Genomic DNA, 24,743 nt, shown 5'->3' with positions numbered 1-24,743 from the left:
GACTCTGAAAGCCTCTGCTTCTTACTTTTCTTGGCATTGAGCTCTACCGGCTGGTACTTCACAGACTTGCCACCGCCAATCCTCTTCAGGCGGGCAAAGAAGGTCTGTGACTCCTTGTTAGCAGCACCAGTCGGCGTGTCATGGACGTCTGACTCATCGAATACACTGTCCTCTTCTAAGATGGAGAAAAGATTTTTTACATCAGTGCTGTATTTAAGAGGCAAACAAACAGGGAAGACTGTCATTTAATCCCATTATAACCTGCACAGAAGCTTTTTCTTCTAAATTGTTCCCCTAATTTGCAGTCATAAATAATATCCTTCGTAAGAAGAGAGTTCCACCTAAAATCAACAATTCCAAAAAATGTTCAGCAGACTAGACGTTTTAGAAGTCTGGTGTTGATATAAAAAAACATACTTTAATTTGATTCACCTTTTTCTTTCTCGCTGTAGCGGCTCATGTTAGAGTTGTCGCTGTAGAGTGGTCCTGCTGTAGCGTGTGGACGACAGCTGTGATACTGGGCATTCAGTGTGTTGATGGTGATGTGGATCAGATGGAGGACCACTTTACTCCCGTCCATGTCTCTGTAAGGGTACTTAGATGGATAGAAATATATTATAAGCTGGTAAGCAAGAAAATATGTAACAGCAAGAGACTTAGAGTTGAAAAAACATATCAACGAGTAAACTGAAAGAATAATCCATTCAAGTAAATCCCATTAACATGCAGTAATAATACCTTATAGAGGATAACTAGCAGGGCTTTGAGCCACATCTGTCTGATGTTTGGCCTCAAGGCCCAGAGAGAGCATCGAGGCGGCTGCTGAAAATAGTGTCTCAGCTGGGGACACGTGCAGTACTTCAACACCTGGACCACCAGGGGGAGCAGCTGCTTCCCCAAACCAATATTGTAGTCCATCACCTGAAAGAGACACCAGTTAAATTCCCCAGCATTCATGTTATACTGTCATATTCTTCACAATGTGCTATTGAAAATACCAGTTAATCTCTAGCTGCAGTCACAGAATACCAAAAAAATGTCAATCACTTGTGCAATGCCAGCGATGAAGGCGTTGAAGCAGGTAGAGGTGCGCATCTTCTGAGGTGCAATCATGAAGCAGCCCTCCTGTTGGTCATAGCCCAGCAGCACGTACAGGTGACGCTTCACTGTGTTGAAGGCCTTGGCACTGCCGATGTCGGCCTCGGCGCTGCTCTGGTCTTTAGCCATGAATTTCATGAGCACCATGATGAGCTGGTGAACCGTCTGGTGGTCGATGCCCGCGTCCTCAGGAAGCAGGTCTCTGATGACGGTGTCGTCCTCGGGAGACGGGGTCTGGCCTACAAGAGGGGGTGAAGTGTCAGGGTTAAAGTGCGGGAGGAAACGTGCTGCAGACAGAGGAAAAGATGGGCAGAGGGAAGGGTGCAGGACCGGCGGAGGAGTCAACTCATCCTGTCCACTTCTCTATCAAGACAGGCAGAGACATCATCATGCAATACACATACATCAGTGCAATGTGTTTATGGAATATGTAAACAGGGTAAACACAAACAAGACCAGCTAACTGTTAGCAAGAGTGTTGCAACTTTATGATATTTCAAGTCAATTTAATTTATATGTACCCCGTGTCAAAATTTGTGTGAACAGAATGAAAAAACAATGACTGTCCCCATAGAGCAAACATTGCTTTTCATATTTTCTGTCATAATTTCTGCATTCTCCTCCAATATAATGTGATTATGAAAACTAATGTTTCAGATTTAGGTTGTTATTTACCTGGCAGGACTTTCTCTATCATATCTCCCAGTGTCAGGGCAGAGTGCTCTTGCCTCGTAAGCCTTAGAGCTAAAAACCACATACGAAGAACACAATTCAGGAGAATGTACAGGGGAGGTAGTACAGGACACATGTGTGAGCTTCATGGTCACCCAACACATGTGCACACACAAACACATAAAAACACAAAGAAAAACACACCATATGGCCTCGGAACAGTGTGAAATCCAAGTGTTTTGAAGAATTAGGTCTAATCACAAATATGAAATCTCAGCCAACACAAGTAGAATCTCCCAAATACTCCAAAAGAGAGCTTTCTGTGCAGAGCTAAAGAGAAAATGAATGACATGGTTGGGAGTTCCTCCTTTATTAAACAAAGCAATATTTAGATATTGAAGTGTGATGAACATTGGGAACAAAGAAGTGAGCAGAGAAATATTAGGAAAACGGGTCAAATTTGGTCAAATAGTATTTGCAAATAAGCATTTAATTTCACCCACAAAGAATAGGAAATAGGCCGTGATCACCACATTAGGACAATGCAGACAGCAGCAGGTGCTTCTCTTCATACGAAGTGATAATGAATTGACTTTAGATAAAGTCATGGATTGAACCTGTAATTTCAAGTCGAACAAAGCACCTATGAGGCACTTAAAGTAGTTGCAAACACTGTTCGACCACAGACAGACTGAGTGCTACTCACGAATTCGGTTGCTCAGTGACTCAGGGAGTGAAAATGCCCGTTTAGACTCTGTTGGGCCTCCCTTCACACTGTCACGGAGGGAACGCACACTCTTCTGCTGGTTCCTGGCAAAGCGGGCGCGTCGTATTTTCCACATTGCTGCATCACTGAGGTTGGCTACATTGGTTCGCACGGCTGTGATGGCTGTCAAAACAAAGATTATATTATGAAGCACTATTAGGCTGTAATGTTTATGTTAGAATATATAGTCTGTCAAGAAAAGTGCAGAGCAGGTGGAGCAGCTGTAAAAACTCTGAATGAGGACATAGCAGCTACGTACTAGTAGGGAAAGGGAACTCCTTGTTGCAGTCCAGGTGTAATTGAGCCTCCAGAGATAATGTTTCAAAACGGTTGACAAAGAACTCCCAGCTCAGCGCAGGAATGTCTTTCTTCAGGAAGTGCAGCAGCAGGAGCTTGCTGAGGATAATAGGCCGATCCCTCACAACAGTGTCAAACTGGAAATCCAGGCACAGGCATAACCCCTGTATAATAAACAACACACACATGTAAATATACAGGGGGACATAAACATATATGCAGCATTTAAATCCAATAAGTATCTGACTTTAATTGGGGCCTAACAACCTGCAGGGCTGGCCTCTTGATGGTGTCCAGCAGCAGTCTGGCTCGGGTGGCCACGGCTGGGTTGACGTCCTCCACAGAGGCCAGGAAGCAGCAGAAAGCGTGGGCCAGGGAATACTTCAGCAAGTGGTTTTTCGTCACCGCACCGATGTCCAGGAACCGACACAGCACTGCTACCTTCTCCACTGGGAATTTTCATGAGGATATAAAGTGGACAAGAACGTCATCAGTGACACAGACAGATTTTACAATAAGAAGAGACAACTCAGCTCCTGCATGTCCGGCCATAATTACCTAATAAAGAGAATCAGCAATGAGCTCATTGATGAAGTTAAGTTAATGTATTACTTAGCTACTATTTCAAAGTCATATTTTGCTTTACATAATGCATGGATGTATCAAAATTAATTGTGTTTGTTAACTAACTGAGAAATGTCATAATAAATTATATTAATATAAAATCTGCAATCAGTTTGAATTACATAATATCTGTATCTGCATGTTTGACATGCAAAATGTATAAAAAAAATAGGTAAAAAGTTTCATTTGCCAATTTCTCTATGGGTGTAAGTGTAAAAATGGAATAGAATACATTTCTATATTATAATGCTCATAAATTCAGATCATAATCTCCCGCATCCCATGTGTAGAATTCATTTTTCAATCAGTAAAAAACGATCCTTCCAGTAATCATTGGTGTTACTTATCATGACTCACTTAGATTGAGATCTAAAAACAGAAGCTATATATATATTCTGAAATCCATAAACTTCCCCCTACTCTGGGCTGATGGATAGTACCCAGTGTTGACCACTAGGTGTCAGTGTGGAAGTTAAGAGAAATCCCAGAGCTGCACCACATTGCCTGTTGGTCATTAAAGGTTTTAGATATATATATATATATATATGTGTGTGTATGTATGTATGACTTATGGCAACAGTTATATCTGTTTCAACACTGCTAATAAGAGGGTGTAACACTGTTAGAACATGTGGTCATGATATAGACCATCAGAATTTGAACCCGTCATGACGCATAATTTGAGTAGTTGGGAACACTGAACAACTGAATTTATTTGACTATTTTCTTGGATATTTATATACAAATATATAAGCTAATTACTACACCTTCTCGTGTCTCCCGTATGTTTGGGGCTATTGTCAATTCAATTGTTCTCCTGTTTCCCTGTATTCATGCATTGAGTCCTCTGCCTCTGTCTCAAGGTCTTACAGCTCCTCTCTGCCAATCACGAGGAGACAAAAAACCTTCAATCAATCCCACAAGTCCTCTGTCCCGCCTGTTTGAGCCACACGGTAACCATGACAACAGAAGGAGGAGATGTGGGCAGGCAGTGGTTTTGGCAGCATATTATATAAGCAGACTGGGGGTATTCATCTAATGGTTCATAAACCACTTTGCTTACAAAATAATTAAATAAAACCAAATATGACCGGTTTAGTCACATCATGATGAGGCGGTGTGATACTCTCAAACCATCTTGAGAAGCAACGGCAGAGATCAGATACACTACATATGTGATTTTACACCATAAGCCTGTCACCCACCTGCTTCAAATCGTATTTTCCAGTCTTTGCTGTTGAAGTTTGTGTTGATGAGGTTCCAAAAGATGTCCGCCCCATGCGACAGAGACAGGGCGTGGAGAAGCTGAGGCACAGCCAGGGAGGCCAGCTGGCAAAACTCTGACTTCAACATGGACCACAGACTGAAACAAAACACCAATTTAGACCCACAACCACACACACACATTGCTGTCAAGGAGTTGGTTAAATACAACAATTTTATAAGAAAGTTGATTAAAGTAACTGTCAGCACACACCTCGGTATGAGCATCTTTTCCTGGATGTGGGCCAGAAACAGGGGGTGGTCCTTGCGGGCGAGGTACAAACACTCTCCATGGAGACACAGGATCTTCAGACAGTTCAGCATGTTGAACAAGATGTCAGGCTCCTCAAACTTGGACATTTCCTGAATACGGAAGAGATGTGTGACTCAAAGTGTTCCATACTAAAATAAATCACAGAAAAACTCTTGGATGCCTCCAGCCTTTAATATACAAGTACCTGCAGAACGGTGTATATGAGCTTCAAAGACACAGGGAGCTGCTGGTAGGAGAACTTCTTATCAGAGTTATTCTTCATCGCTGGAGGGAAGAGGGTAGTGTTAGAAACAACTCAACTTTCTCATTACTTACATGCACTACAACAGAGCAGACGTGGTTGAAGTCAGTTAGCTTAGCTTAGCATAATGAATGGAAACAGGAGGAAACGGCTATTTCTTGGCCGGGGGAGGTACGTTTCCATTGTTCCATTGTTTCAGGATTCTCACTCCACCTGGCCAAGAAAGAGTCAGGTACAAAAAACCCTGTGGATGCTTTTTACTTCAATTTCTATATAGCTTAAACAAACAAGATATATGGTGTTAATGAGCGATAGGTTTGTAGGTGGAGCCTGGCTAGCTATTCCCTGCTAGCTACTAGAGGTAGCTTCATATTTACAGTACAAACATTACATTACATTACAGTCATTTAGCACACGCTTTTATCCAAAGCGACTTACAATTCAGTATCTATCTATACACCATAGGCACAGCTACGGGAGCAATTTGGGGTTAAGTGTTTTGCTCAAGGACACATTGACATGCAGGACGGCCCTGCTCTCCACTTAGCCACGGTCACCCTAAACATGAGTTTGGCATCAATCTTCTCATCTAACTCTTGGCAAGAAAGCAAATAAACATGTATTGGACTCTTCCTTTAAATACAAAGCTACAGCTAGCAGCTTAGCTACGGCAGTTAACAATTAATAAAATGATATTTAGTTATGACTGACAAATTGAATGATTTTCAACATTGCGCACAGAACTGATACACACTTGGGTTATCAGGAGAATGGTTCGTAGGGTTGTCAGTGTGCGCGCCGCTTGGGTTGTCTCCTTCCACGTTTCCATTCCCTGCACCAAGGGAGAAATCTGGCTGACCCAGGAGCAAGGTTTCCTCCAAAGTGTCTGTAGGTTCCTGCAGAGGAAATCAAACACTTAGCATAGCATTCATTTTGAAGGTTCATTTATATTAGATGCATACAAATTCATACTGTGTCTCACCACAAGGCGAATTTCCTCTCGGGGGGTCAGCCTCTCCAGGAGCTCACAGCCCAGCTGGTAGCACAGGATACTGGATTGACACAGGCTGCACTCCAGGGCCTTCTCATCCTTCTGGCAGGTGTGTGAGCCCCCCCATGGCGCCTGGAAGACGTTGTTGACGATGCCCACGATGTCCTTCCCCAGGCTGCTGTCTAGACCCAGCATCACACCGTCATCCTGGAGCTCCATCTGGGACAGCAGGGAATACGACCGTGAAAACAGGGGAACAAAAAGTAGAGCACCGCACACAAATCTCAAGATCCCACCTGTGGGCATTGTTGTCATTATTCTCTATATGAATGAACAAGAAGAATTGTTTTTAGACTGTGTACACTTCGGTGTTCATCCTTGGCAGATATTTAGTAATACAATAAGACACTGTTTGTAAAAAGACGTTTTTTTACTCCCATTCAAATATTAACAATAGATAATAATCATATTTTTAGAGTAGTCCCTCTAGGAATATGATTGTTCTTATTTCTGTGTGGTTACCTGCTTTAGGATGAGGTCAAACATTAGGATGAAGCAGCCGAGGTTCATGTCATCATCGTCACAGTCCAGATCCAGAGCGCAGTGGCCGGTGGCGTGACCCAGGTTTTTAAAGGGGCTGCAGCGCAGGGGGCTGCGGAACGGGCTCCTGAAGGGGCTGGGGAACGGACTGAGGGTGTTGTGCTGCCCACGGCGTCCTGGATCTGACACCACGCTCACCTACAGGCAAAGAGCACATCGCTAAAGTAAAGTATAGTTTCATGTGTTTCACTTGAAACTCAAACCATTTATGCCTCTGACAGTCTTTTAATCTCCAACGTTCCCCCAGTCATTTATAATAACACAATGAGTGCAGAGTCGCTCAGCTATAAATTTCAATGATAGATCTGCATCACAGTCAAGTTCAATTAAGCCCTTTAAGGAAGCTATATTTAGACTTTGGCAGTTACCATGGCAACACACAGTCCAACCCAATGAATGGTATAAAATAGAAGCAAAGAAGAATAGAAATGTGTCATAATCCTAAAGAGGTATCTGACACAAAAATAGCCCAAAAAAAAGCTCTCACACACATTGAATCAGGTGATGTTTTGAGTTGAGTGAAGTGTTTTTTTAAAATATACTATAAATCCTGGCTTATAACTGATTCTGCAGCTAAACTAACTAAAATAAATGAAAATGAGTTTGAACCCTCACAGGGTTCAGGGCCTTCTCTATTGCTGCCCCCTCCCTCTGGAACTCTCTCCCCCAGCACTTAAAACTCACCTATTTAAATCTGCTTTTAACCTTCCATTATGTATGTTTTTGTTTCTTCTTCTTCTTCTTCTTCTTATTATTATTATTATATCTTTTATTTTTTGCGGAATAGTTTCGGCCCAGCTGTCTCCCTCACCCTGCGAGCCCCAGTGTTGCCAGTCAGATCTGAGGCGCGTGCCTTTCTCTGATTGGCCAGCTCTTTCAAAGAGTTCACACCATCAGAGAACATCCCGATCAGCAGCTGAAGAGGCACCACGATGTCCAGCTCTGACAGCACCTGCGTCCAATCAAGACACACACAAAAAGGTAAAGGATCCGTTCACACTAGTTACAAATAAATATTTTTCCACATATTATGCAGACAGTTTTGATATTATTTCCAGTGATAAAATATCTGCTGTGGTGAAAGACGTGTTCAGATCCTTTCCTTAAGTTTTAGAAACTGAATACACTTTTCATGAGCTCAGAAAAACTGCTCTGTTTTCTGCTTTTTAACAATACATTTTCCACCTGATCCAAGAAGATTTCGAAATAGTTTATTTAGCTTAAGAAGAATTTTTTCGACCCACAAAGGACCACTTTATGCTTTAGTTTATCATAAACAGTTTGTCATCTGGTGATACATGGTTTTCACTGGACAGGAAGGGTATGAAAAACTATAATCTGTAAAGTTACTAAAGCAGAGATATGGGTATAAGATTTACAGAGTAACATTTTTCACCACTTCTTGAATGTGACCTATTTAACGTGGGTAAATCAAAGCATCTCTTGATCACGGTTGCGACAGAAAACTTGAAATTGATCCATGTATACAGGGCAGCAAGCTGTGAGTGCATATGGGATGAAAAGCTAAATCCCTCCTATCTCTCTCAGTCTCATTCGGTGACCCAGATCCATATTCAGCAGGGCCCCTGCCTAGACTCTCACACTCTATGATAACCTGTTCAATTCACACGCACTGTTGACAGAACCGTAGGCTGTGAACTGGACATGAGGCAGTGTGTGTGTGTGTGTGTGTGAGTGTGTGTTTATGCTTGCTTACATGCAGCCACAGCAGAGCCTGCTCTTGCACAGACGCTGGGTAGCCAGAGAATCTGCAGCTGATGAAGCCAAACATTTCTTCCATGGAGAAGGGCAGGGGGCACAGCTCAATATCAAACATCTTACTGTAAGCAGAAGGCAGAGCACAATATTATGTTCCTTGGATACTGTTTCACAATCAGTGAGTTTCAGTTCAGTTCAGCTTCATTTTTAAAGTTGTGTGGTCCACACACTGCCTGTGTTTTAGCTCTCCGTCAGCGAGTGATTTCATTTATGCAGACATTTTCTAGAATGATGCATAGGTGGAAGATACCACCTCTTTAGTCAGAGATTTCCCGCACTGTTAAAGCCAGTAATGGGCTTTATAAACCATTGAGGTCGAAAGTAGCATTTTTGGAAAAGGGCCTCCTTTCGATGATTCTGTGGAATGACACCAATCATTCATCTTTAATGTTTGGACAACGACAAAAAAATATCTGCTATCAGAGTGTATTGTAGCTGCACTGTAAATATATTGACGTCATGTCATGTTGTGTGCTTTTGGCCAGTCATATCCAGGAATAAGAAAAATACAAGTAACTCATAAGGAAATATTGTATCACCCTCACCCATGCTTATTTGAAATAACAAATGTCTTTAATACAAGAATAACAGCTACAATTTGCAAACACTGAGGTTGTGGATGTACCTGAGCACTTCCCGGAACTCTTTGAGCTGGTGGTCGGGCACCTCGGTGCGGATGGACTCCAGCCACTCAGGCATAAAGCACTCCCACAGTGGCTGACTGATGACATTGTAAGGTATCAGACACAGGATGCGGTTCAGGCCCTCCTTCAGCTGGGTCACTGTGTTACATGACTTGTCCCAGTAACCTCCCACCTGGGAAGAAGTGTGAACGGACTGGCTTAGATCAGACATAGCCAAGAGATGATGATCTTCCCCTTCATCATTTTAATAAATCTCAGCCCTCAGTGACATGGTGATTGAATGAAATTCATTAAAAATGTCACAAGTGCTATGGCTGAGATAAACAGAAGTGTGGATGTGCATTGGCTGGATATTTGCAGTTATAATGTTCATGTTAGTTGTGCTTTCTGAATATAACCTTTTCCCACCCTCATCAGCACCCTGCACATCCTCTATAATCGATCTTACCCTGGCAAACTCAACAGGCTTGGGCAGCAGACACATGACCATGACGTCAAATCGCACTTCACACACTGTCTTTAGCCACTTGGTGACAAACTGAGGCTTTAGCTTCTCCACCAGGCTTCCGACCTCATCGTCCATCATGTAGGCGGTGGAGTGAAACCACTGGAAGATCATGCTGACCAGCCGAGCCAGACTCTCTGTCGGTGTGTTTTCATTGGGTGTGCACAGGCTCACCTGCAGATGTCAGAGATGTAAACGAATCAGTCAGATAACCATAAATTTAACGAGGTAGTGATAACAGGCCGTGCACTGTACACATCGTTATCTCACGACTCCCTGTTATTGATTACACACCAGGAACCAGATGCCAAACTGACTGAGGAGCCGCTGGTCGTGCTGGTCGTCCTCCTTGTTGTCAAACTCGATGTTGTCCAGAGAGTGGTGGGAGGCGGACAGGCCCATCTGACGACGTCTGTTCATTTCAAACTCACGCTGTTCTGCGTGAATTTCGGCCTCCTTGAGAAGGCTGGATGGATATGGAGAGGATTACATAGGATTCAGAGAGGAGGAAAGAAGACGTAAGAGAGCCATATTGATGGAGAAGAAGCTGAAAACACAAACATCCTGACATGGCATAGACATTTATAATCTCATTTCATATGCCCTGTGACTGTGGCTGTGACATGTGAGTGTAAACACTGTGGATGTACCTTATAACGGCTTCCACGGTGCACACTAGCTCCTCCGCGCCGCACTCCCGGGTGTTGATGGGGGGGGGCGAGGTCTGGTACAGATGGGTCTCCGCCGCAGCCCCCACCTCGCTGCTGTGGTGGTTGACATGGCAACGCTTGCAGTAGCGGACAGGCCGGTTGCCATGGCGCCCACAGCAGCCAGCCGAGAAGCAGGTGACCACGGCCCTCCTGACATGAGAGCTGCAGTTCTACAAAGACACGAAAGAGAGAGGAGGAGGAGGAGGAGGAGGAGGAGGAGGAGATCAGTAGGCAATGAAATAAAAATATGCCACCATCACAGCAAATCAGCCAACAATCCATCATGACAAGCCTCTAAAAATAAACATATTTCCAGGCCCTTCAAAAGTAGCTAACTGCTCTGACTTTGAATATCGTCCTCTCTCTCCGATGTGCGTTTGTTTAGGGATGTTAATCTGTCCACATCTAGAGTGATAGAAAAAGTCTTTATGTATCCCAACGGTGTCTCAGGTTTCTAAAAATAAAAGGCATGGCCCTGGAGAGCCATCCTAATCTGATCAGCCTCTAATCTTGTGCCATTAGAGGGATGCAGTGCACCCTATCAAATTAACATAGCTGTCCTCTGATGATGACTTCTCTCACCCACCCTGCTTTCAACAACAAAATAACACCTCCCTAATATTACTGACGCTGTTGCTGTTTACAGTATGTTCTATCTTGGGTCTCATGGTGTATTTATAAGTAGCTATTCTCAGATGAAGATGACTGAGTTGGTGTAAATCCAGTTGGGAGTTGAAAGGGCTTTCTAAAATGAGTGTGACAAAGCCTGATCAGAAAGGGAGGCTGTGGATTATAAACTGCTGGACAAACCAGGATGGAGGCCAGCTGTTTCCACTGACAACGCCACGGTGGCGGCGGCTGCTCAGCCTGACGGGAATATACCTGAGATCATCTCAAACTGTTTTACTTCTGTCTCCCTGGAAACCCTCAGGGAGCACTTGCCCTCAGCAGTGCGTTCAACAACAGCAAACAAACAATCACGCTCCAGCAGCTTCATTTGAAATGATGTGGTCTTTACCGAGCTGCTCGGACTTCTCAATGAAGAGAACATGTCAGGTTCATAAATAAATGACCTTGCTATGTATCACAGGTAACAATGGATTCCATGATTTGTTTCTGTTTTGAGTGATAAAAACCATTTAGAGCACGTGTTCTGTTTGATTTGTGTTTGTATATGAAGTTGAAGGTGAGTGAGGGTAATCAGTAACAACAAATCACTGCAAAGGTTTATTTTTCCTAAATATGGAGAAGCATTGGATAATGTTCAATATGACATCATGCTGTAATGGGATGGATCAGAATAAAAATGAGCAAATGAGAGAGTCTTACCTTCTTTTGACAAATGGCAGATATCTCTGCTGCAAAGACAAATTAAGTTTGAATTATTAGTTATTATTATTATTAGTTTGCACACAACAGAAGTAGCTTTTTAAATGAATCACGTTTTAATAGAAACCTCTTTTTAAGTATATCCTCAGACGACTAGACTGTGCGTATCAGATGTAACTATAGCTATAAACATAATCAAAGTAAAGGAACAAATATGGGTACCTATATTAACCCTCTGTCTAATATATTTATGCTAAAAACCTGTATATTGTAGATTATACTGAATATATTCCATGTATGCCCCATTTACTGTATGTCTCATTGTCTGTGGGGAGCAAGACAGACTGAGAGACAATCAAACACCTCTTTGTTTATGAACGCTCACCTTGGGGCAGGAGTACGTCAACAAGCCATTGAGCGTGGTCTCTGAAAAGGTGAAAGAAATGAATGAACAATGCGTGATGTATAGGCAAACTGCTCCTCTGAGCCTGTATATAAACCCACCTAGTGTAAACACAGCAGTCTCAACTTCCTAACAGAGCTGGGGCACAAATACACCTTCGCTCAATATCAAGTGACACCGCAGTCACGCAATTATTACATGCTAAACACTGGAGAAAAGACAAACAAGTGGCTGCGTGGTTTCGTGATGACGATCTCATTATCAGCGCAAGGGAATTACGTAACCTTGGCGATGCATTACCCCTGGGTTAAAGATGAACAATGAGGCACGGAGTATAGGTGATGTATGTGTTGAATGGCATTGTATTTAAGGAGGGGGAGGATCCGGGGGGGGGGGGGGGGAGGTGAAACAGATGCATACCCTGCTATCCTCTGGCTGCACTCCTCGCATATATAAAGAGGGGGGGGCTTGTCTCCCAGGGCAACGGAAAGAGTAGGATCTATACACATCTGCAAAGTAAGACAGGTAGTGTTAGAATATGGATGAACATACTGGTATTTTGATGTTTTATTTTCATACAAACAAGAGGGAAAGAAAACCATTTCTGCACATTTAGGGACTGTACAAGAACCGTCAGGGTGTGGAGGGGGACTGAACATTATGCATTACTTTTAAAAAAGCAATATAACTCCATGGAATTGGTACAATATATTAACCAAAGACTCATGACAAAGTTTAAGATGGTATATTCGAAGCTAAACCTCGTTAATGGTTTGGTCATTTTCACATAGCCACCAATTGAAGTGGAATAAAACATATCATACATTACCTGTACCTTCCAATACCCATACTACCATACTATTTAGTATACCAGAAAAAAAGTAGTATGTCCCAATACATAGTATGTCAAATGCATTATGCCAAAAATACCAGAATGTCCTACTGCGTCCGGTCACATTGTTCAGAATGCAAGCCTTTTCCATTTGTCCCTCTCACATAGTACTCTCCAACGGTACTTTATCATGGTATTGCCCAAGAAGTCATGTGACAGCTATACCTGTCTCCCCACGCCTCTGCGTGGATGGCTGCGTGCATATGTTGCACTCTGTTCTCCTGCAACCTGTGCCTGGCCCTGTGCTAAACCTCAATGCTCATGGCCTCAATGTTCAGATGGTGCACTGTGATTTACTGTGCTCACTTTGATGCCACCCTATCCTCAAGGGCTGAACAGGGTCACGGCTTCCAATTAAGCTCCCCTCCCTCTGTACCCCCTCCCTGCTCCTGGTAATTGAAATCTGTCAATGCCGCTGTTCCTAGTCTATATGTCGGTTTTGAGCATAGTTGAATAAAAGCAGGTGGAGCTGATAAAGCAGAGCAGCAACAGCAGAGGCTGTTGTAAAGTAGCATAGAAGCTGATATCATTACCCCACACCCACAGCTGCCCAGGCATGCACTGATTTATTTACCAAGGGGGCTCACAAAAGCAAACACACTGACACGCGCGGTTGAACTCGGCAAAGCAATGTGGCACATGCTCCGTGCCTTCCCAAAGATATTCTCAAGGGAAGCAGCTTTTGAAAGCAGAGTGTGATGCTAATCTAACTTCTTACAGTAATCATGTAATAAAGGGTTGTGGGATCCAACAACCATGTACCTGTGATGCAATAGTTAATGTTTAAGGGTTGTTTAACAGGTTTTTTAAGACTGAAGTCACCTTGACTGCAGGTTTATTGATAGCATTGTGGCATTCGATATGTTGACAGTGGATGGGGTTCCAGGCTGAAGAGTTGCAGTAGGGGAGGAGAAAAGAAGAAACATTGGGGACGTGTTAGACCTTTAGTCAGTTCAAGGGCAGATCAAGCAGCAGATGTGACAAAAGAGAACCTTACCTGTGTACTGAAGCCCTCGATATTCACTAATGGCTCCTGGTGGCTTCAGGTTGGGCCAGTAATGAAACAGCATCTGCACAGCTGGAGGCTTTACTTGGGATGGGCCATAAGATATGACATACAGAAGGTCCTGCACACAGTTTAAACAGTACCAACAGTAATTACAAAGTGCAATGATATTTGAAGGTATTTGCATGCTAACGAATGCCAACTAGTTGAAGGTTTTCATTCTAGTATGCTATATATACCCATTTTGTAAAGACTAAATGTTGCCCAATGTCCATTGTTCAAGATTTAGATTAAGCTAACCGTCCTCTTGCTCTAGCTAGCCAAGTGGCACTGAAAGCTAATGAGCATAGTTCCGCTAATGTCAAAGTATTTTTCCCCTAAAAAGGATTCAAGAGAGTAATACAGCATTTTGAAAATAGCATTTTTAGGCCATACAGTGCATGTTTCCAAAGTGAAATACATAAACAAATTCAAGCTGGAGGAAATTTTTAATTTCTAATAGCAACTGGTGGTTGCTTATTTGTCTAGTTTTATTTTTATTTATTAAAGATTGTGATCTAACAGACATTCAGCACAAATCTAGCACAATTCCAGTTTATAAAAGATGAATGACAATCAAATGAAATATGAAAAGTAAATAAATTAGATTAAATGTAAAAAAGGTACATGAACATTATAAATAAACAATGACATAAAAAAGTCAATATAGTTTAATGAGGGGCTACAGACAATAATCTTTAAAACATGGTAAGTATATGTTGTGTTATATTGTCAACACGTTGTAAATGTTTGACTTACATAAAACTATAAAAAAATCTTTTATTGTTTTTTACACAAAAGACCTCATATCCGTAGCCTACCTTCCACACTTCCTGTTTGTGCTTCATTAGACACTCCAACAATTGACAGTGATACACTAGAAAGAAGAAGAAGCCAGCTTAAAAAGAGAGCCATACACAACACCACAGTGTTATTTATATTTGCGTGTATGCTGTGAAAGCAGCCAATATGGTGGTTTACCTGGATTTGTGGTGTACTGCATTGCAATCATTAGCATAGAGGAGGCAGACAGATTGACATAGGCAGGGACTCCCCCCTCCCTCCGAGTGGAGCCCACTACAGCAAGCAAGCAAGAGAAAGATTGACTTCACTTTTTTATTTATAAATGAAATACCATTTAATAAATGAAATGACTTTTATACATTTCATAATTCACCAATTATTCCAACATAAAGGTACGGTTTTCTTATAACGAAAAGTGAATTAGTTGTCAAAATTGTCTTATGATAGGTGATACTCACATATAGCCATGGGGAGGAAAGAGGTGCTCAGGTACTCAATGATGTCTTTATGGAGGAAAGGGGGAAATGTGGCTAAAGTGGAGATCATAGTATAGGGCAAAGTGCTGAGTATATCATCACTGAGAAAGGGCAGGAGGCATGTTGTTGTGTAAAATATGGACTGTCCCAGATCTGATGAAAAAGGGAAAAGGCAAAAAAAAAAGACAAAGAGAGATACACAGACACTCATTCAATTAACAGTACATACAGTACTCACATACTGTATGCAGCCACAGATGGCAAATTTACATGAAATTTCAGACATTTCATATTTTATATATTATAACAGCAATAACAGTAAAAAAGAGAACATTTCGAATATGAACTTTAGCTGAGGGCAGTGAGCTTTCTTTAAAAGCCACTGAGGTACAATTTGCCTTCAGGAAAAGTAGAGCATTCTCGTCAAGAAGATGGGTTTTCATGCTTTTGAGCTTTTTTTAACAGTGGTAAAATATTCATGAAAAACAAGAGCACTGACTGTGATGCAGCCTTTAGCCCGTGAAAAAAACAGTGTGGAAATAAGTCATTCTCAGATGTATTCTAAATGTATTGAAAAAAATAAAACATTACATTTTGCCAATGTGCGTTTTCCATTTAACTTGTATATTTGCACATGACATCATCAGTAAAACATTTCTCCCACTTTACATAACAAACATGCAGTCAAATATGATACGCAGAAGAGAAGGCCTATGTCTGGTATATCCAATGGCTTATGAACGATTAAGTTGACAGGATCCAGCGTGCTCCCAATCACCCCATGCATCCCTCAAGATCCTCAGCAGGACTTCTCTCCTCCAGTTACAAAAGAGGCCAAAAAAGCAGCAGTGGCTTCATGCAGGCCAGACGGCTCGGGGATGATGATGACAAACAGTGGTGCACTGGGCCTTGACTCACCATGCTGACCGTGCTGCAGCAGGGGCACCAGGTCAAGCAGGGTCACGAGGGTCACATAGAGGCCCTGATAGTCCAGAGAGGGGTACTCTGAGAGCTGAGCGTCCCGACTCTGCTGCCCCTGCCCCCCGCGGTCTGACGGGGCATCGCGCAGAACGCTGTAAAGGAGGGAGCGAGTAACTGAAGGGTTGATGGAACTGACTTGTGGTCTTAGAGATGGGGTGAGTGGGAATGGCACAGGAAAAAGACACATGGTCATGGGCACGGCCAAATTGGAAGCTTCCTGGTTCTCCTTCCTGCCTGTGCGGGACAGAATGCTGCTCCGGGGCGGGAGGGGAGGGGAGGGAGGGTAGGGGAGGGGAACAAGGGAAAAAAAGAGACAACAAAGACACAAAAAAACAGCACATTACATTGAAATGGCACTACAGAGACAGCGTAAATAGAAAAAAACAAACCCAGATAAACCCCACATAGGATGCAGTGTCTCACTATTTGACTGTATCACTGAAGGCACGGGCAATTTTTCCCTGCTTTGTCTGTTCAGAGTGACTTTGATTCAATTGATCTCGTTTTGTCTATCTTTGCACTTGGAAAACAAAAAAAACATGAGCACAAACTGCAATGATCACTGCATCTCATGCGTATCTGGTGACAAGGAGCAAAAATATAAAAAATGGCATGTTTTCAGTGGCAACCCCATACTTCTCCAAAAAGGCACAGTGCAAACGACTGTCCCTCGATGGCTGCCATCTTCCAATCAGCAAGGTCAGAGGCTACCATGCAAAAAGGCCAATGAGCCGTGGAATAAAAGAAATTAAAAAAAGAAATTTCCTTGTCTTTAGTGGGGCTGTCAAGGATGGGAGTGACACCAAATTGGTTCGGGAAAATACAGAGGTGACACTTTTGAAACATGCTTCAGCCAGTAATAAACATGTGTGTGAGGTAAGATCAAGTGCTCCGAGGTCACAGCACATGTTTATTGCACCAGAGAAATAATGTCCGTGTGCATACGTTATGATACTGTACCAGTATCATCAGGAGAAATAATGAGATCCAACAGGCATATGGATTCAGGTTTCTAAAATAAATGTAACAACTAATCTACGGTAGAGGAGAAACTATAATGACAAAGGAATAGGTTGTTTCAGGGGGAGATGACTGGTAGCATTATGTTTGTGAGCTAATGCAGGATGGACAATTGTGTTTGCTGTCCCCTGGGGAAGGTGGTGGACATATTACATTTTAAGAGAGGAAAAACAAAAGGAAAAACTAGTTGGGTTGAGTGTGGAGCGTCTAGGGTGAGGATGGGGGAAGGGGGGGCCAGAGAGCATTGCTCTTTTTACTGCACATTATTAAAGAGCTAAGCTGTTCTATCAGGCAAATGATTGGGATTTATCAAGAGAGCCCAGCTTATAAATGCTGATGTATTGTTTATTTATTTCTTTTATTTTGAAAGGTCACTCAAAAAGTAGAGTTACAGCATTCTCGGCAAGTGAGAAAGGGGATTTCAAAATTGGTTAACATAACATTAGATACATAATGTTGAGCATGTCGCTTAACAGTTCATACTGTCAACAGCAGAATGTAACATTTTCTGAATGATCCCCTCAAAGTTATACTCTGTAAGATTTTAGTCAGCGTAGATTCATTCATAAAGCTGCGTATTGCACAGCGTAAACTCAAACAGGACTGATTCAAAACAACAGACTGTATCTCAGAGTATGACTTTTTCACTGCCAATTTCTCATATAGAAAACATCATTATTTTGAACAATGAACATAGAGATCAACAGACACGCTCACACGCATACACTGAACATTTACACACAAAGAGACACACGTATGTGCATACATACACACGTACGTACAAACAACACGAAAAATTACAAACATGTACGACACATAAAACACATGTAGAAATGCACTGATACAGACACATGACATACACTGACTGTCAAACCCTGCGCTGTCAATACAAAATCATTGACTATGTAGCAGTAATCCAAAGAACAATCAGACTTCATAAATGTACAGAATTAGAGAATATCATGACTAAACAAAAGTAAATATGGTTTCTGCTCCCTGCAGGCATTCTTCTCAGAGAGATACAGTTTGGCATGAAGTCAGCATGGCTCACTGATGCAGAGAGCTCAATATGACTTGCAGAAATAGGAAAAGACTACGCCTCATTTTATAGGAGGCATATGTGATTGTCAGTAAACAGAAGATGTTAACCTTTCTTTGTTTTCTGTTCTACATCTGACCTGAACCTAAAATTGGTGTATGAATCAGCAACCACCTCCTTTAGCCATTTCAGTTTTTCTTCCCAGGAACATGACACATGCCTGCTCCACTTTTCAACTCTCACTACTCCCACTTTCTCCCTCTCGTTCTTTTTAATTGTTCTCTCTTTTTTTCACCCCGGGCTTCAGAAGGCACAGGTGTATGGATAATCCTGCAGTCCCCGCTGAGGAAACCAGACCCCTCTAATAGTGGGGGGGGAATTACTTGTTCTGCATATCTGAGACTAAGAGGCTCTGCTTCGGGAAAATATCATGCAACTGTTAACAGTGGCATCATAGCGAGTCGCTGCCCCTCAGAGACAAAATCGTCACTTGAATCAAAGTGATTCCCACAGTTGCAGCCCCCCGTCATTATCCATCTGTGCGAAAGACATACGAGAGGCCATGTTTAAAACAGCACAGTGGCTGCTGGTGCCGGACAGCCCTTCAGCAAAGGCTAAGCACAAAGTAACCACTCTGTGAGCATCACTCAACAGAGGAATAATCCTTATGGGGCTGAGGCATAAAGTGTAGAATTGAGGCCGGCTGCCAATCTCAAATAGATTGCACCCTAAACTGAAAATAATGATAAAAGTGGGACATACAACTTCAGTCTTTAGTAATCCCATCCTTTTTGTAAATTAGCTAATACATTTGGACAGCAGTAATATTTTCTGTGATGCCAGCAGGGAGTAAGATTAAACCAACCTTAAGACTGTCACTGCAGTTTACTTTCCTATGTTAAGAAGCTCCAGCTGGAAAAACAGGGACGTGACACATTGTGAAATAAGATGTGTCCAAAATGGCTGCCTACTTGACCCGTGTTGGAGGAGGAAATAACATGCTGTTCCTTCCTCTGGCTTTCACAGCACCCAAGGGAGCAGGCTGACCCTGCAACTGCAGAGCCCGAGGAGCTGCCCTCCAACAGCCCCCTTCTGGGAAGGACACAACAGGCCGTCCCAAGGAAGCGTTCAGTTAGCAGGCGACCACTGAATCAATAAATCTGCAGCTGCTTCAAAACAACACGATGATATCTGCTCCATCTTCTTCTATCTTTAAAAGCAGTGCAGGCAAGGCAGTCGGAGTTGGCCACTTCCTTTACCTCTTGTTGACATACTAAATTCATATTAGCCATTTAATGATATCACTGTCATCCCTCTCAGGGAGCGTGTCAACCTGCTGTAAGTTAACCTGTCTGATCCAGAAGGAAGCTAGATATCACACATTCTAGAGTCTGTTACTTCACCTGTTGGCCCCAGAGCAGGGTACTTACCTGAGCAGAGTTTGGGAAAAGTATTTCAGTGTGTTTGCAATGTCTGTTCCGGAGGGCACGGGATAAATATTGTGCTGCACACGGTTGTGATACTCTTGCAAGTATCGTATCTTAGAGGCAACTAGACAAAATAAAGAGCAGAGTAACAAGCAAATCAACACAAGACTATCATTTGAATCTGAGTACACAGATAAGGCAAATGGTAGAAGAGGCATAGAGCTGTGTTTCTGTTGTTGTTTCTGGGTTAAGATTCATGTAAGACAGCATGTACTGTAAAGCAGATGCTCCAATTATCAAGTTAAACAAAGAGTCTGTGTTCTCATGGCTCTCTGGCCTTCAGCAGGTGACCTTTTTGGTACAGCAGCGAGGTCACGGGAAACCCTTGAGGACGCAGCAACCTATTGCTTACAGAAACACGCTCATGTACAAAAGGTTGCCGGTTCAAGTCCCAAGACAAGCTGGGAAAATGCAGTCAGCATGAGACACGAGAGAGCGCTTACTCATCTCTTAGCAGATGATACTGAGAGACATTTCAGCAGTGACCCCTTCGGTGTAACATCGTCCTCACGTTACTGTTAAAGATATGACTGTGGTTTTTTTGCCTGGTTAAATAAGAGTCCAATGAAGTTGGAGTGGGTGACTGCTGACCCATTTTCTGTGACTTTGGGCAGTGGTGTTTAGCTCCCTCCCTGACCTGTATGACAGACCCCAAAATAAAAATAACAGCCGCAGGCTTTGTGTGGTCAAAGCCTGTGTTGCAAAACATACAGTCGTACACCAGCTTCTCTCTTCTTAAATCTAAACATGTTGAGGGACAGTTTCATGAATAAAACAGTAATACATTTATATATATATATATATATATATATATATATATATATATATATATATATGGAGATAACAGCTGCCAATTTGTTGTTTTCTGTTGTTTTTTTCTGATACTAGCCTGATTAATTCTTCCATATATTTACCACTAAACAACATCAGTCATACACAACTTTAAGCTAATTATAAATGAAGCCTCAAACACCAAGTTTGAAACCCATATTGTGTGCCTGTTACATACTTAAATCGCGCAGAATCTGATTAAAATTGTGCAGAGATCAGTCAGTAACATGGAATAGAGTCTGGAGGCAGAGGCTGCTTTCCACCTGTTCAAAAGCAATCGGAAGAACGAGGAGAACATTAAGAACCGCCATCAGGACGGTGTGATCAAACCCCATTATCGATCAATCTTACACCACCATATTGTGCAGTAAATAATCTGTCAGGTCGACCTTGAGACCAGCAGCACACCTCGCTTTTTTGCACGCGCCTCATCCAGCCACGTCAATCAAAAAAAAAAGAAGATAATATGACGATGTAGCCATTCAATTGTTTTTCCCTTAACATGCAGAGAAATACACAGCGGCTCCCCGTGTATACGCTGAGCCCTCCAGCCATACTCTGCAGTGAGAGGACGTGTTGCAACCTGCCATGGCAACCGCGGTTTTATCACCAAGGACAGCTCCCCTCATTCGCTTTCTTAAAACAAAAATCACATTCCCAGTGCTCAAACCCCCATGACAAGACAGGAAAAACACACACACAGCCGTACTTACACTGCTCTGCCTTCGTAGACATTTCGTAGACACTTGAGGAGACATAAAACCCAGACTGTCAATTGTTTTAGTGGTTTTTTTTTCCCTCCCCGGCGTTGTGTTTCCCTCAGTCGTGAAAAAGTGAATATACCCCCCTTACAGCCCAGGCTCGGATGATTGTACCACTCTGCGCGGTGGATTAATACACTGTGGCTTTTTAGCGGTGGTGCGGTCGCTTTTAGCCGAAATAAGACGAAGAGCCAATTTTGTGAGTGTGATTTTAATTTTAAGAATGCTATTCTTTCGTGTCGGAGAGGAATGTTGATATACATCCGCCACAGCACACCTTTCTAAATGGACTGATCCACCTTTGACAAATTGTCATTCAAGATTTCCAACAACCGTATCAGTCCTATGTTTGAACTGATTAGCATATAGGAGGGAAATACCAAGGAAATCAGTGAATTTGCCTAGATATGCACGCGCACTTTTGTATATGCTGCATTTAAAATAAAATAAAACGTGCAACAGATGGTTGTCACATTGTCATGACCACGAGCATGACATGTCCTGGAGGAATATTTATATCTTCAAATAGTTTTGTTTAAATGTTTTACAATATTTTAATTTAAATGTTTGCTTTCTTCCTAATTTAAGAAGTAAATATTGGTCAGTCATTAGGCTAAATATATCCCCATTATTAGTTTTTTATCTACAAATGTACCTATGTGCCATTTTTTGAGCCTAACGTTCTTCTTTACAATTTTCACAGAGCAAAATACAAGTGAAGGATAAACAGACTCCAGGGTCTGGACCACTTACAGACCCTTCCCATTACAGTTTCTGCCAAGAACTGTTGGAATATTTCCATCACATCTCCAGTTGATTGGGAACAACACCCTGGAATGACCCCTCTGCTTCTATACTGTTTATGCTCAAACATCAAGGCAAATATTAAGCATTTTCCAAACATTACAGTAATCAGATCAGTCAACAAATCAGCCTGTTTTAATTATTTTAAAAAATGAGTTAGAAATAAAACATACCAGAGCAGATATCATATCAACGTCTTTATACAGGAAAACAGTTGCATCGTCAAGTTTTCACAACATTTTGCACATTGGAAAACACAATAACACAGTGCATGGGTGTCTCCCTGAGTGCAGAGTTTTTAAGAAGTCAGGGTTGTGGAGGTGATCTCTGCTGGTAGACTGGGATGTGATGCATGATCCATCCAGCCGGGGCCAAGAGTGTTACAGCAAACACAGACATGGCAAAGAGAGATTGCTGTAAGAAAGTCCATGAGAGCATAAACATAACTTCATGAGGAAATATTTTTAGTACACAAACCGTATAGTGTAGTATAGCTCCCAAACCTCTCCTATCTACAGCTACATGTTGAAAAGAGGATATTGAACACCTGTGTCCACAACAGAAGGTCCCGATCTCAGTGACTCACCGGGTGATATAACAGCAGCCCCCATTTGAATTGTCCTGCCATGATATTCCCTTTGTCCCTTTGCACTCTGGTATTCCTAACCTGAGCCAGGCTTTGTAAAAGCCCCTGTGTATGTCCCTGAGGGCAGATCAACAGATTCATAGTGGCATAAACACCAGCCGCTATGTTGCAGTACCATCACAGGATCCATTTACGGAGGCCAGAGCTTCAAACTGACTTATGGATAACAAATGAATAAAACATCTCTCCCACTGTACAGACTGGGGAACACAGCTCGCTTGAATTCCTCGCATTAGGGGAAATACAGTGAAGTATCACAGATACCGACTCCCCAAGAGTGTTGCACTTTTTGCGTGTCATAATGGTCCTTACAATTTGATTCATTGTAGTTAAGCACCAAGTTAGTACAGGTATACACATCCCTGCTGTTGCAGTACATATCTATAGCGTCAAACAACCTGGGATGTCAGCCCATTCAACTTCTACCAGACAACTACTAATAAAGATGTTCTTACCACTGGCCCAATCTTTTCCTTTGGTGGCTTGCTGTGGATGGTTGACCTGTGATTTTGCTGAATGGCTTTCATCAACCTGGACCAGGTCAGCGTGGGTCTAAGAAGGGAGAACATCTTTCTGCTCACAGAGTCACTTGCTTCTAACAGAAAATGATAATGTTTCTGTGGAAATTCCTCCTCATATCCTGTGAGATGCTAACAGATAGTCACTACTTTCATCTAATTCCCTGGGAGGAGTCATTCCAAAGACACTCATGTAAACAGATCAACTTCTCATCAGGATAAGAAATTTGGCCTTGTCTGTGGGACTGTAAAAGTAACTGAATAAAATCAACTCTGTATAGTCTAATGGGGATACGTTAGAATAAAGTATTAAAACTAATTTTATTTTGAGATGGAGTTGTATCTAAGTTAGTCAACAGCAGCGGAGCCAACATTTATTCTACAGGATAACACCAAACTCAATCCATGGCGGAAAGACAACAAAACAACCCAAATATATTTAAAAGTCCTTTATTATCCTATTACCTACAATAAAACAACACAATATACACATGGTGTCACTCCATTCTCTGAATTAATGACCCATATTTCCCTTGCTTTGCCCGGTTAGAATACACTTTCTTTCAGGAGGCACATTCAGTTTTTTTTCTTCCTTGTTACTTATTTAATGTCATTCCATTCTTGTGTTATTATGACAAGTCTCACGGGGCTTTTGATTGTATACAAATCAGGGATTCTGTTTATATCAAAACTGCAAAAATGACCTTGGAGTCCAATAAAAAAGATATGCTATCCAAAGACGTTTTGTTTTGGCCTACATTACACGTATTGTGTCGCCATCAACAGGACGCTAAAAGAACTTCAATCAGATGCCATTCCAATAGATATCATACCAATTCAAGCAGTGTAATGGGGTTCGCCCCGCTGCATAAAGTAGATACATATATTAGATGGTTTAAAGCTTTGATATAGATTTTAATGACCTAAATTCGTGTTATAGACAAACGTTACATCGTAGTAACCCCACGCAGCAGACCTCTATGAAGGAGATACAAGTTATGAATGAAAATGGATCACTTATGTACATATCGCAACTAGTTATTTAGCCCTCTCTGTCAAATTACTGACATTCTCGTCTATAATGTTGATGGCATGAAGCTCTCATAATCCCCACTGCCACAAACAAACAACTAGAGGGCGCTAGCAAATGTATTATTGCATACATTGCTCGGAGTACTGATGGGCCTCTTGGCCAGTCGGCGTACAGCATTGAGAACCTGACAAGCTAGCAAAATACAAGAAA

At 42.1% G+C, this 24,743-nt stretch overlaps 2 protein-coding genes across 2 annotated transcripts in view; both read right to left on the bottom strand.

Moving 5' to 3' along the window:
- Positions 1-21,506, bottom strand: part of unc79 (unc-79 homolog, NALCN channel complex subunit) — a 30,567-nt gene extending 9,061 nt beyond the window's left edge. Inside the window, 31 exon segments of the mRNA XM_076108233.1 lie at positions 26-175; positions 433-595; positions 739-921; positions 1,048-1,332; positions 1,784-1,842; positions 2,477-2,659; positions 2,796-2,997; positions 3,101-3,282; positions 4,663-4,820; positions 4,935-5,083; positions 5,179-5,258; positions 5,990-6,131; positions 6,218-6,445; positions 6,749-6,964; positions 7,638-7,778; positions 8,544-8,667; positions 9,231-9,421; positions 9,698-9,928; positions 10,049-10,220; positions 10,405-10,634; positions 11,794-11,822; positions 12,179-12,219; positions 12,617-12,705; positions 13,911-13,975; positions 14,086-14,215; positions 14,955-15,010; positions 15,115-15,210; positions 15,396-15,566; positions 16,332-16,645; positions 19,884-20,004; positions 21,485-21,506. Coding sequence (XP_075964348.1) covers positions 26-175; positions 433-595; positions 739-921; positions 1,048-1,332; positions 1,784-1,842; positions 2,477-2,659; positions 2,796-2,997; positions 3,101-3,282; positions 4,663-4,820; positions 4,935-5,083; positions 5,179-5,258; positions 5,990-6,131; positions 6,218-6,445; positions 6,749-6,964; positions 7,638-7,778; positions 8,544-8,667; positions 9,231-9,421; positions 9,698-9,928; positions 10,049-10,220; positions 10,405-10,634; positions 11,794-11,822; positions 12,179-12,219; positions 12,617-12,705; positions 13,911-13,975; positions 14,086-14,215; positions 14,955-15,010; positions 15,115-15,210; positions 15,396-15,566; positions 16,332-16,645; positions 19,884-20,004; positions 21,485-21,506 — 4,603 coding nt within the window.
- Positions 21,507-22,642: 1,136 nt separating this feature from the next.
- LOC142968279 (cytochrome c oxidase subunit 8A, mitochondrial) lies at positions 22,643-23,551 on the bottom strand. The gene is made up of 2 exons (XM_076108091.1): positions 23,438-23,551; positions 22,643-22,750 (listed from the first exon to the last, which is right to left on the bottom strand). The coding sequence occupies exons 1-2, from the start codon at positions 23,549-23,551 to the stop codon at positions 22,643-22,645; spliced, it is 222 nt and encodes a 73-aa protein (XP_075964206.1).
- Between the last annotated feature and the right edge of the window lie 1,192 nt (positions 23,552-24,743).

This window comes from Anarhichas minor, unplaced genomic scaffold, assembly GCF_050575085.1.
Source record: "Anarhichas minor isolate MPS153535 unplaced genomic scaffold, ASM5057508v1 ptg000040l, whole genome shotgun sequence".
NCBI classification, from domain to species: domain Eukaryota; kingdom Metazoa; phylum Chordata; class Actinopteri; order Perciformes; family Anarhichadidae; genus Anarhichas; species Anarhichas minor.
This window is presented reverse-complemented; position numbering and strand designations above follow the sequence as displayed.